General features: G+C 47.6%; 1 protein-coding gene across 4 annotated transcripts in view; it reads right to left on the bottom strand.

The window, feature by feature from the left end:
• Positions 1-7,846, bottom strand: part of SUSD1 (sushi domain containing 1) — a 128,715-nt gene extending 120,869 nt beyond the window's left edge. For 2 of the 4 annotated variants that reach the window (XM_067743656.1, XM_067743655.1), the window contains exon 1: positions 6,894-7,042. In XM_067743656.1, coding sequence (XP_067599757.1) covers positions 6,894-6,999 — 106 coding nt within the window. In that variant the 5' untranslated portion in view covers positions 7,000-7,042. Of the gene's footprint in view, positions 1-6,893; positions 7,043-7,241 lie in introns of those variants that run through there. The other 2 variants (XM_067743659.1, XM_067743658.1) reach the window with 2 other exon arrangements.
• Between the last annotated feature and the right edge of the window lie 4,697 nt (positions 7,847-12,543).

The raw sequence follows: 12,543 nt of genomic DNA, 5'->3' as shown, positions 1-12,543 counted from the left end.
CTTAAAACAATAAACATCTGTTGTCTCTCACACACACACACACACAGAATCACTGGAGACAGAGTAACCAGTTCAACCCAGTTTTAATACTAAAAGTCCCCTGCCCAGGAAACCCCTCAGTTCGGTGCAAACCAAGACAGTTGATCACCCTACTTGGAGAGCTTGTTAAAACAGAATCCCCAGAGAGTTTGATTCAGTAGGTGTGAGTGGGGCCTGGGAATCTGCATTTCTAAGAAGATCCCAGATGCACCGCACTACCAGCAACACTGAAAGTCTCCCTCAGTCTCAAGGACTTACGTCAGAATCCTGGGGAAAGAAAAGGTAATATCGAAGACATCTTTCACCAAGTCTAGACTGAGGCACAGCATAGCTATGGGGCCAACGTGACAGAGAGAATAACCCAATGGAGAAGAATTCTCCAGGCCTGTGTCAAGACCTCTGTGCCTTCCTTATAACCTGGGGGTGGAACTGTGTCAGGCAGCAGCTTCACATCCGAGTCAAGGATGACTTGACTTCTGTCTTCAGCAGATTCTGCTCAGGAGAGCAGAGAGGTGGCTGCCACACAGTAACTGAGGGGACTACTACAGGGGCGGGGGATCCCCCTCTTCCCCTTGCCCTAGGGATGCCTAGAATTACTGGCAGAGAAACAGGAGAGTGCGGACTCCAAAAATCTAGGAGGAGAAGCCTGACAAGTACTCTTTGTTACTCTTATTGTGTCCCCCAGCTGAGGGTTGCTCCTAGATTCACTTCCCTTCTCTACCCGTTAGTGACTAAGCCAGCTAAATCCACATCCAACAATGAGAGGACCAGGCAGGTTTTGGTGTCTCGACCTCGGTTGGAGTCTTCTCTCTTGTTCCCTAACTATGTGATCGAAGGCAAATGAAACTGTCATAAGACGGAGATCGTGTTGCGAAGATTAAATGAGAAATATAAATGCTGTATGAGCTCAAAGCACTAGACAAAGAGCTAATTTACATGAATATCTATGTCTCTTTCCATAGATGTTGTTATTGTTGTTAGAAACAAGTCATGCATGATGCAGTGCCTGGTAGGAGACACACTGGTTCAGAGCAGGGTTGAGAGAGAGAGAGATCACTTGGGCTACAATCCTAGCTTGGCCACTTGCTAGCTGGGTAATCCTTGATAATCTCTGTGCCTCCGTTTCCTGTAAATCTGTAATATGAGGATGATAATACACCTACCTCATATGGTTGTTTTGAGGATTAAAGAGTAAATGAGTTAATACGCATAAAGCAATTAGAATGTGAGACATTATTAATACAACCACTCAACAGCTCTTTGTTAATGAGTAAATGAAGGTACTGACAGCTAGCCAGCTCCCAGTTATACTAATGAAGAGAGTGATGGAGAGCTGCATTGATGCAAAAACCCAAAGCAACATCACTGTGTGGACAACTATTCATGGGGCTGATATTCTGGGAACCATACCTTCATTTCCATGATCACTCCTTGCTTCCTCCACAACCTCCCAGCCTTCTGGGTAATACCTGACTCAGAAGTTGCAAATTCAGCTTCCTCACCCTTTCAGCCCTGCTCACCCCTCCCTCCCCTCCCCCGCACACCACGTAAACCTCGACATCAGGATGGAGTGGAGGCTGCCAGCCTGAGACTGCTCCTCTCGCTCTGTATTTCAATACTCAAGCAACAACTTACATGCACTCTTGAAATAACAGCAGCTGGACTGTGACAAAACAGTGAAGAGATTTTGTCCACTGTCAAGGGAAGAAGGAAGTGTTAAAAGCACAAATAGAGTGCTTGAATTCAAATCTTAATCTCATCCCCAGCCATTCACGGTCAGACCAAACAAGCCCACTGCACAGCCTTCCTGAGACCCTGTCTCTCAAACTCGTGGAGACATGTGGAAACAGATCCAATGACCTGAGGAAATAAGCAAAGGGGCGCAAAGCTCAGGAAGAGAAAGCATTCCCAAGTCTTCTGCAACACTATGGAAAATTGCATTGCTTGTAAGAGACGGCATCAAATTCCAGAAACAGAAGGAACCTGGGAGACCTCCTCTCCAACATCCCTCACAGAAAAAAACAAAAACATAGCCTGTGCTTTAAAAATCCGCCAAAGGACTTCTGTGGTGGTCCAGTGGTAAAGAATCCGCCTTCCAATGCAGGGGACGTGGGTTCCACCCCTGGTTAGGGAACTAAGATCCCACATGCTGTGGGGCAACCAAGCCTGTGCCACAACTACTGAGCCTGCCCACCACAACTAGAGAGAAGCCCACACACTGCAAGGAGGACCCTGCGCACCACAACAAAAGATCCCGCATGCTGCAACTGACACGATGCATCCAAAATGAAACTAATAAATAAAATATTTTTTAAATAATAATAAAAAATAAAATAAAATAAAAATCTGCCAAGACAGAGAGCACTCTACTCTTTCAAGCAGTATAATCCTTGGGGGGCAATGGGAACCATCATCCAGTCCCCTTCTCCTCCCCAACCCAGGGCTGCCATTCCCCATCAGGAACCCAGAACCTTTCCTTGTGTAAAATGGTTATCAGCCCGCAGCTGCTTTTGCTCTTTTGCCCTCTTCTGACCATTTTCCTGTTTGACCAAGACCAACTTGCAGAGCGGGTCCCACACCTGGCGTCCAGACTAGGAACCAACCCATGCCGAGCACCCCAATGTCAATGCTTTAGAGCTCTGAGCAAAGCAGCCACACCCTAGGTTTATGTCCTGAATGTCACACATGACACAGGCTGCCCCACATTCTCGAGCAAGCTGAATACCTTTTTTTTTTTTTTAAGATCCATGCAATTCAACACCCCTGTCTCCTCTGCAGAGCTAAGGCCAATAGGCCTCTTGCCACCTTTGGCTGCAGAGACCTAGGAGCCCACTTTAGGATTTGACCAGAAGCTGAGGATGTGCTCAGGGCCAAGTTCTTGGAGGGGGAACACAGGCCGTGGCGGGGATCGTCTTCATTGGCTCTAATCCTGCTACATTACTTTGAGCAACTGTAAGTCACTCCAAAACCACGCACCCGCTCCATTTCCCTTCTTTCCTCCTCTTCCTCACTCTGAACAGGGAATACGCTGCTGTGATTCATGACGACGGAGTGAAGACCAAGCCTATGGAATGCACGATTCAGGAAGTCAGGTGTACTTTACACAGCAACAACTTCCCCAACCCTCTCTACCACCGCTCCCCAAGCCTCTCAAGGCCTCTGCAAGCCCTCTGGCCTTCCCAAACCCCAGCCGCTCCCAGACTCAGAGCAATGCCAGGAAAAGGTTAAGAAACAGGACTGACTGGTTTCAGCCCTCCTGGCCCATTCCTAACCTCTCTGTTCCCCTAGGGCTTGGCACCGTGCCCACCACCAACACCCTCCTGCTCTACCAACTACCACTTCACCCTTCCCTCACACTCAGGCCACCTGACTTTGGCTCCCCCACTCTCTCCTCCCTGAAACGCGTTGGATAGCAATTAAATGTAATTCAGCAATGTTACCGCGAGAGACTGAATATGCAAATGGACAACCCCAGACCACACATAAAAATAGAACTCTGGCCCATAATCTGCAGCCATCGGTCTAGGAAGTCAAACCACAACCTCTGTAGCAATAAGTCCCAAGTGGTCAGGATTTAATCAATATTGGACAGCTTCCATAATTTTTGCCCACGCTTCAAACTTAGGACCAATCAGAGAAAGCCAAATACACCCCCCTAACCAATCACACGAGATGCCTACTGTCAGAGAGGAGCTATCTCCAGCTTCCCAATGGCAACATCCTCCAACCAAGCCAGGCATACCTGAAACCTTCCTTTCTGTTCCACTGTAAAGTCTTTACACTCCCCGGCCTGCCTATGAGTCTCTGACAAATGTAAATGACGATCGCTGACTCTTTTGCTAGAGCAAGCTCTGAATAAGCAGCCTTTTCTCATTTGAGTGGTCTTCGTTTATTTCCATACCAGATTCCTAATACAAGCCACAGTCCCTACGCACAAGGAGCTCTTAGTCTAGTAAACAATTACATTGCAATATGGTGTAAGTGTATAGAGCAAGGGTACCTTATAAATATGTATGTATATAAGTAAGTGTGTAGTGGCCCATGTAATACAGTGCAGAGGGGCCTCCAGGAGGGAGGACAATTGGGCTGCTTTTGAAAAATGAACAGCACTAAGTAGCTAGCTGTGGGGGAAGGGAAGAGCTGTTCTCCATTCTTCTCCTTCCCTCCCCTCTCCCTATCGAGCTTTCCCACTTGTAGACCAACTTTGCTTTTTGACCTGCTCCAATAAATATCTCCTTTATTTTTCTATTTTCAGTTTCTCCCTCTACCCAATAATTCCCCTCATTCGTGCCAGAGTCTGCTTTACCACTTCCCCCAGCAAAAAAATTTCTTGCACTGACCTGGCCAGCCCAACTGAATGCTAACTTCTCTTTCCTTCTATCTTCTATCTTCTTTAAAGAATATCTACTCTGCAGCCAAAGTCCTGCACTCACTTGAGCCCTCTGCATCTGGCTCTCACCCTCAGTGCTCTGCTAGCTCTGGCTTCCACTGACAGAGTCACCAAATCCAAAGCCTTGTTCTCAGTCTCCACTCACTTGGCTCCCCTTCCCCTGGTTTCCTTGATGCTCTACTAGCCCGGTCTTCCTCCAATCTGTGTGGCCACTGCTCTTTCTCCTCCATGTGCATCTACCATCTGAACTTAGTCTTTCCAAGAATCTGTCCTGGTCCTCTTACTCTTATCAACCTCAAGGCTTCAAGTGACCATCGAGTCTCCATCATTTGCACACACTTACTGTCCACAGTCTCAACTCCCTGTTGGTTTCATCTCTCCGAAAGTCCTAGCATTACCTCGAATTCAGGATCTCCAAAACAACTAGGCATCTTTCTTCCAAAATCTTTTTTTCTCCTCCCACAGACCCATATACCCAAGTCACCCAGTCCTAAGCCCTTAGTGTTCCAACTTCCCTTTTCTGTTCCTTTGCACCTTAACATCTGTCATTAAGTCCTTCCAGTTCCCTTTCTACCTTATCACCTACATGCAGTCCTCATCTCCCGCTGTCATGACTGTGGGGCCAGTCTTCCGGCCTCAGAACTTCTAGAACAGATATTACAACTTCCTCAATGGCCCTAAGCATCCAGTCAGTTCCCACATTGACCACTGCAAGGAAACCTGCCCTTAATCAAACCAGGTTCTACACAGTTGTAAATGATGGGAAAATGCCTGCACAAGGAGAGGGGGCTCATCCAGGTAACCCTGGCTTCCATTTCCCAAAATTCACCCCACAGCCGTTAAGCCGCTGCAGATGGATGGTCTTAGGTAGTTACTTTGTTCAACCATCTCAGGCCAGCAAGCCAATGGGACCCCAGTGGACAGTTTCCTAGGCTACAGTCTTAACACAAAGATTCTGAAATAGGCTCCAAGCATCTGCAAACTTTTACGCACACTGCCGTGGGAGACCAAGTTAGAGAAGGAAGTTAGAAAGCCCACCAGAGCATCTGATGGATAAAAATGGCCACTCCAGGAGGTTTGGCTGTCAAGAAAAACACCGTCCAGTGATGGTAAAAGTCCCAAGGTAAAGAGAATTGAGGGGAACAGGAGTCTGAGCCACAAAGTCCCCTCATATCTCCTTACACAGAATTTGCCGTCCACTACAGGAGGAGTGTTTCATTTTATGAAGGAAGCTGGAAGCTTTTCTTATACCAGCTTTTACATCACTCCCTGTACTAAAAGCTGCAGTGATTTCCAATGGCTACTCACTGCCCAGGAACAACTAAGTCTAAATGCCTTGGTCTGCCAATCACAACACTCTGCCTTCTGGTTAAATCCAATCTGCTTTTCTGCCCCCCATTTCCCACGCACCTCCTACATACCAGTCAAACTGAAACACAGCCCCCATGCTTTCATGCCTTCGTGTGGTTCCTCACTTTGTCCCCTCCACCTGGAATTCATTAATTCTACACGTATTTGCGGAGAGCTGCTGTGCCCTCTGCTCTGAGTTGGGACGCCTTTTCCTCCTCTTCCCATAACCAAATATTACCAATCGTTGTTGGCCCAGTTCAAAGGTCACCTCATCCATGAGGCCACCAGATTCCCTTGGTCAGAAGTCGTCTTTCCCTCCTCTGACCACCCACCTCAGAACGCCTCTGATGGCGTTCTGCCTTTATTACAGTTATTTGAGTAAATGCCACCTTCCCTCCGTGTCTGAATCCTCTGCGTAACTCGTACCACGTTCAACACTGCGTTCTGCAGGGGGAATAAAAACTACTCCAACTGCCTAGAAATGGCTTATCTGCTTGTCTGTCTTCTGCAGAATATGAGCTCAGTAAGGACCAGCACAAGGGCCTCACACCCTTCACAGGGAAACTATTCAAGGACCATTCATCTGTTGAATGAATGGCTTAATAACTGCTTTATTCCCGTAAACTTCCTTACACTTCTTCCTCACCCTATTAGCATCTGGTTCTTCATCAAAGGGAAAAAATTAAAAGGTAGAAAGACAACTGCTCCGGGTCAAGAATTTGTCGCGGAAAAGCCACAGCCGGGCCGGAAGCGTGACAGTGCAGGCGGAACGCCCTTCCACGCCCTCGCGCGCCGGGCGCGGCTCTCCTGGCGGGGAGAGAGCCTCTCCCCTCGCTCGCGCCCGGCCCCCACTCGCGCCAGGTCCCCCGGGGGCGCGGGCCGGGCCGCTGCGCATTTGTTTCCCGCAGCCCAGGACCGGGCCTGAGGCGGAGAAGCCCGCCCAGGAGGCCCTCCCGCTTCTCGGAGCCCCGCCCTCCGATCCCCCACCTGCGCCCAGCTACCAGGCTCCTCGCCAGCCCGGCCCAGGGGCGGGGGAGCGTCCGGGGCGCGCCCGGCATAGTCCGGGCCGCCGCCCCCCGACCCCGCGCCGCGCCTGCTCCCCGCCTGCACTCACCGTCCGCGCCCGGCGTTCGGGGCACGCCGAGGGCCAGGCTGAGCAGCGGCAGGAGCGACAGCAGGCGCCCAGGCGGGAAGCCGGCGCCCCGGGGCCCCCGGGCCATGCCGCCGCCGCCGCCGCCTCCCTCCCGGCGCGCCCGCGACTCCTTCTGCGGCCCCAAGGCGCCGAGATAAGGCGTCGGGCGCCCCGGGGAGGGGGCCGGGCGGGCCGCTTCCGGCGCCAAGCTAGGGAGCTGAGGGCTCCGCGGGGTCCCGGGGAGCGGCGGCGGCGGCGGTGCGCGGGCCCTTCCTCCCCGCCAGGCCCGCGCGCCACGGGGGACGCTCGTTCAGCCACTCGCGGCTTCACCTGGCCGTGCCCCCTGCTGCGCGCCGGGTACGCGGGGGGCCCGGGGACACGCTGCGGGTCCGGCTTAGTGACACAGCTGAACGTAGAGTCCCGGACTGTGCCAGAAGGAAACTGTCTCCCGTGCTCTAAGCGTGTGGAACGATCGCGGGATCCAAGGCGGTCGGGAGCTCAGGGAGGCACCCCCGGGGTGGCAAAGGAAGAGGGGTGAGGGGCAGAAGGAGCGGGAATCTTCTAGAAGCTGAAAGCGAGCCGGGCGACGTGGCTGGAGCTCCAAGGGCGAGAAGCCGCCAGTCCAGGCCACCCAGGGGCGACAGGTTTGACCAGGCGACAAGACCGTCTGGGGCGAGAGAGCTGGCAGGACTTCCTGCTGCTCCGAGGACACTCAGCTTGGGGCGTCAGGGAGGCTTCAGGAAGAAGTAAGCGAAGACCTGAGAGTGAGAAGGGCGCGGGAGAGGAGTCTAAGCGGTGAGAGGCGTGGGCAAAGAGACAGACTAGAGTGTATTCTAGCCATGGCGAGCAGGACCGCCTCAGATTGGAACGGACGGCTTGAGAGCGGCAGTGAGCTGCGGAAATAAAGACTTCATAAAGCATGTCAAGGAGGTTGCTCAGAAGCTGTCACGGGGTTTTCAGAAGCGCGACCTCATCAGGAAAGGCTCCCAGGGTCGGCTCTGTGGGATTGGGATTGGGTCTGAGGAGGCAGGGCGACGGCCTGGAGCTGCTTCAGGGCTCCAGACAAGAGAGGACACGTCCAGGAGCAGGGCACTGACAATGAGTGTGGAGAGAAGTGGCAAATGAGAGTGGTATTGGGTAGAATCCACTGGATTTTATGGCCTGTGGACTGTGGTGGACAAGGAAAGAGAAATTACAGATGTCACCGAAACTTTTGGTTTGGGCAACTGGGTTGATGGTGGCAGGAGACACTGAGACAGAAACACAAAGGGAATTGTGGCAAGTTAGGGTAGAGAGGCTGCAGGGGGAGAAAAAATAAGTTCCAGGTTGAAGGCTTTCAACTCGAGATGTCTGTAGGGCTCCCCAAGAGCAGAGCCTTCCACTCCTTCACCCATATCCTCACTTGCTTTCTCTCTGTGCCTTGAGCCCACTCTAACCCTAACCACCCATGAACACGCCCATATAAGGGTTCCACTTGTGCAGCCTTAAAAAGAAGTCGTTAAAAATACACTTCCGAGGCCCTTTTGCAGCAGGCTTTCTTGCTAATTATTTTTTGCTCAGCAAAGATAAGAGCCTGCTTTGGGGAGCAGGAGATGGACAGTGCAGGTAGTGCAAACTATCTCCTATTATTTAGACAGTTTCTTTGTTAAGCTCCGCTCTCCATGAACTTTGAAATCATGTCACTGTTTCAACAAAAAATACATTCAAGACATTTTTAAGCCAACCTATACTTCTCCTTCTCTGCCATGCTCCCCTGAAAAATAAATAAATTTAAATACATTTGTGTATATATGTGTATAAGTATATATATATATTTTTTTTTTTTTTAATTGGTGATGTCGGGAAAATATCCAAAATTTGGAAATGGGCAAAAGAGATTACTGGGTGTCTTTTCAGTGGGGTGCTGGGTGTTGTGTAGTAGCCCTTCTGGAGATTGATTCTAGAGGGTTGTGCACCTTTGATGGACTTTCTATTGACTATGCTATTTATAACTCTGTAGGGGTAAAGTTAACTTGCAGAAAGTTGATGATAATGCAAAAGATTCTTGTCCATAGCAATGCAAGTTAATTTTTCCAGTAGAGATATGGGTGATTTCTGCCAGATAAAAAATAAGATAAACCGAATTAGATTTTGCCTTATATGATATAAATCAGTTACCCAGTTTTGCATCTATTAGCAAATTCATTTCATCATTCCTAACTGAAATATATGTAATATATATACATATATGTTCTTCACATTTTCCTTTAAACCTTATTATCTTACTAGTTCTCCTTTGAAGTCAACATCTTGCTGAGTCCCTCATGAATTGGTTAAATAAAATCTTAGATAAGTTTTCATTGTATGTTTGCATGAACCATGTTTTTTAAATTTTGAAAATTTTACGTTAGTACAATACATTATACTCATATTCTATGTTAGATTGTGTGACTTTCATCAGTTCTTTCTATTGGCTCATTTTCTGCTTTCAAACAAATATTTTTTTGCAAAAAAAAAAAAAAAAAACTACATCCTACCCAATGATGAGTTCATGGAACCATAGAATAAAAAATTATCTCCTCATCAGTATTTGTCACTAGAATTAAAAGAGAATATTGAACCAGTGTTAAATTTGGAGCAATGAGATCATTGCCGAGAAAATATTTAGCTTAAGAAAAGTGTTCTTCTTTTAAGAGAGCACGACCAATACACAAATATCTTCTAAAAGAGAATTTAGAGAGAGCTCTTTTTTCCCATGATATCAAGATTTTAATGACTTAATCTAAGAAAAAATTGACTTTTGGTTTCAAGATGGCATCATAAACCCTGAAAGATCTCTCTCCCCTGCTTCCCAAATCCCAGTAAATACACACATACACACACCCAATTAAGTATGCAGAAGTGCTTGCAAACAGCAGAGAATGCCATCAGTGAAGCAGATAGCTTTGAGAACTGCACTGGATTAGATTTGCCACGTGGCCTGCACAAAAACCTCCACTAAAAGAGATGGGAGGTGGGGTTAAAAAAAAAAAAAACTAAAATACATGTAATTTAAAATTGTTTTAAATTATATGCACACTTCAAGTTACTATTTGTACATATTAACACAATGTTCATATTTTTAGGGGTTTTTTGTTTTGTTTTGTTTTGTTTTCTTGGCTGTGCTTCGTGGCATGCGGGATCTTGTTTCCCCCACCAGGGCTTGGAACTGCACGCCCTGCAGTGGAAGCGCAGACTCTTAACCACTGGACTGCCAGGGAAGGCCCTGTGCAGGTTTTATAATATTTTCAGATTTACTCCAGAACCACTATGTAGGAATTGTTGGGGAAAAAATGCATAGTACGCTTTTTACCAGTTCAAAGCATTTTATTTTCCTCATCTGTGTATATATTGTTCACTACAATCTGCTTCTTCAGGCTTTGGGCCACCAAATGCCAGTTTCCTGGCTCTCCAGAAAAACTATAATTTTCCACACTTAAAAAAATAACTTCTAGGGCTTCCCTGGTGGCGCAGTGGTTGAGAGTCCACCTGCCGATGCAGGGGACGCGGGTTCATGCCCCGGTCTGGGAAGATCCCACATGCCGCGGAGCGGCTGGGCCCGTGAGCCATGGCCGCTGAGCCTGCGCATCCGGAGCCTGTGCTCCGCAACGGGAGAGGCCACAACAGTGAGAGGCCCGCGTACCGCAAAAAAATAAAATAAAATAAAAAATAACTTCTAACTTTTTAAAAAGTTTTTTTGTAGTCATTTACTCATCAGTGAACCTTCATGGGATTAGACAAAATATTTAAATCCTACCTAAAATATTGAGATTACTGACCGATCCGTGGAAGTGATCTTAAAGTACATCAAGCAGGTATACATAATCCAGAGAGCTTCCCGATTTGTTCCTGTTTCCCATCGTCGAAGGTTAAGAAATATTGAAGTCTATCTTAATGCATCTTGCTACACAATCAAAACATTCAATGACAGCAAAGAACACCCATGCTCACAGCAGCATTATTCACAAGAGCCAGAGGGTGGAAACAACCCAAATGTCCATCAAAGGATGAATGGATAAACAAAATGTGGTAGAGCCATACAATAGAATATTATTCAGCCTTAAAAAGGAAGTAAATTCTGACACATGCTATATTGTGGATGAACCTTGAGGGCATTATGCTAAGTGAAATAAGCCAGTTAAAAAACGACAAGTACTGGAAATTCCCTGGCGGTCCAGGGTTTAGGACTCCACCCTCTCACTGCCTAGGGTCCTGGGTTCTATCCCTGGTCAGGGAACCAAAATCCCACAAGCCTCATGGCCAATAAAATAAAATAAAATAAAATAGGATAAGTACTGTAAGTTTCCACTTATGTGAGTTACTTAGAGTAGTCAAATTCATAGAGACAGGGAGTAGAAGAGTGGTTGCCAGGGGCTTGGGGGAGAGGGGAGTGGGAAGTTGATGTTTAATGAGTAGAGAGTTTCGATTTTGCAAGATGAAAAAATTCTGGGGGTGGCTCATGCTGATGGGTGCAAATCAAGGTGAACGTATGCCGCTGAACTGTACATTTAAACAAGATTTTAAAAATCAATGAGAAAAAAAACGTAGGTACCAATTTTTATTTTACCAGGCAGGCACTAACATGTAGGACTCCCCATATCAATTTTGGGAAATCCTGGGAAATCAGAATTATAGAGAAGGTCCCTTGGAAAGCCCCATCCCCCAACCCCCGAGACGTAAATGGATAGGATTCCTAGAGATCCCTGAACGGGCTATGAAGCAGCCACGGGTGTGGGCAGGAGGAGGGCAGGAAAATACAAAATGAACACCGGCCTAGTATCTCTAGCGTTTTCCCCCAGGCAGCTCTTCAGTGTGTCTGCTTACAATGTAAAGTTTGGGGTTTGCCTGGTGGGTTACCATCTGGATAAAATATAAAGCCAGAAGGAGAAGAGGGACAGGGAGGCTGGATACCATATATCCTGGAACTTTCCTGGAAAAGTCCCTTGCTTGGTCATCACACTCCTGACCAGAAATGACGTACTGCTTTTCCCAGAGGCTGGCTTGGGCGTGCTACTAGCGGGCTTGCAAATTGTAAATAAATTGCTCATCTGTGGGTATTCCGGGAATGGTTTGAATATCTAATTCTAATGAGTTGGATATACTCTGGTGTTGAACTTATTGCTTGAAGTTTGCATTACCAGGAATGATTTAAATGTTTGAAGCCTTTGAATGATGTTGGTTGAAAATTAGAGTGTTTGAAACAGATAAAAGTCACTCCCTCTGCAACTCCACGCTCACACACATTTGTCACACACATCTATCCCTAGCTGACATGACATCTGAGAACACCGCAAGGCCGCCTGAAAGGGGCCACAATGACCCTCCCAGAATGGAGTCATCCTCTCAAGCAGATTTGTCCCATTGATAACAGGGACCTGTCTCTATGGAGAACTGCCCTGCTGATGACTGTCTCTAAGTCAAGTACTAGTAGACTTACCATTCTTTTTTTTTTTAAGATTTTTTTGATGTGGACCATTTTTAAAGTCTTTTTTGAATTTGTTACAATATTGCTTCTGTTTTATGTTTTGGTTTTTTGGCCACGAGGCATGTGGGATCTTAGCCCCCTGACCAGGGATTGAACCCTCACCCCCTGCATTGAAAGGCAAAGTCTTAA

This window comes from Pseudorca crassidens, chromosome 7 (genome assembly GCF_039906515.1).
Source record: "Pseudorca crassidens isolate mPseCra1 chromosome 7, mPseCra1.hap1, whole genome shotgun sequence".
Taxonomy (NCBI): domain Eukaryota; kingdom Metazoa; phylum Chordata; class Mammalia; order Artiodactyla; family Delphinidae; genus Pseudorca; species Pseudorca crassidens.
Note: the sequence above shows the minus strand (reverse complement) of the source record. Positions and strands in the feature narration are given on the sequence as shown.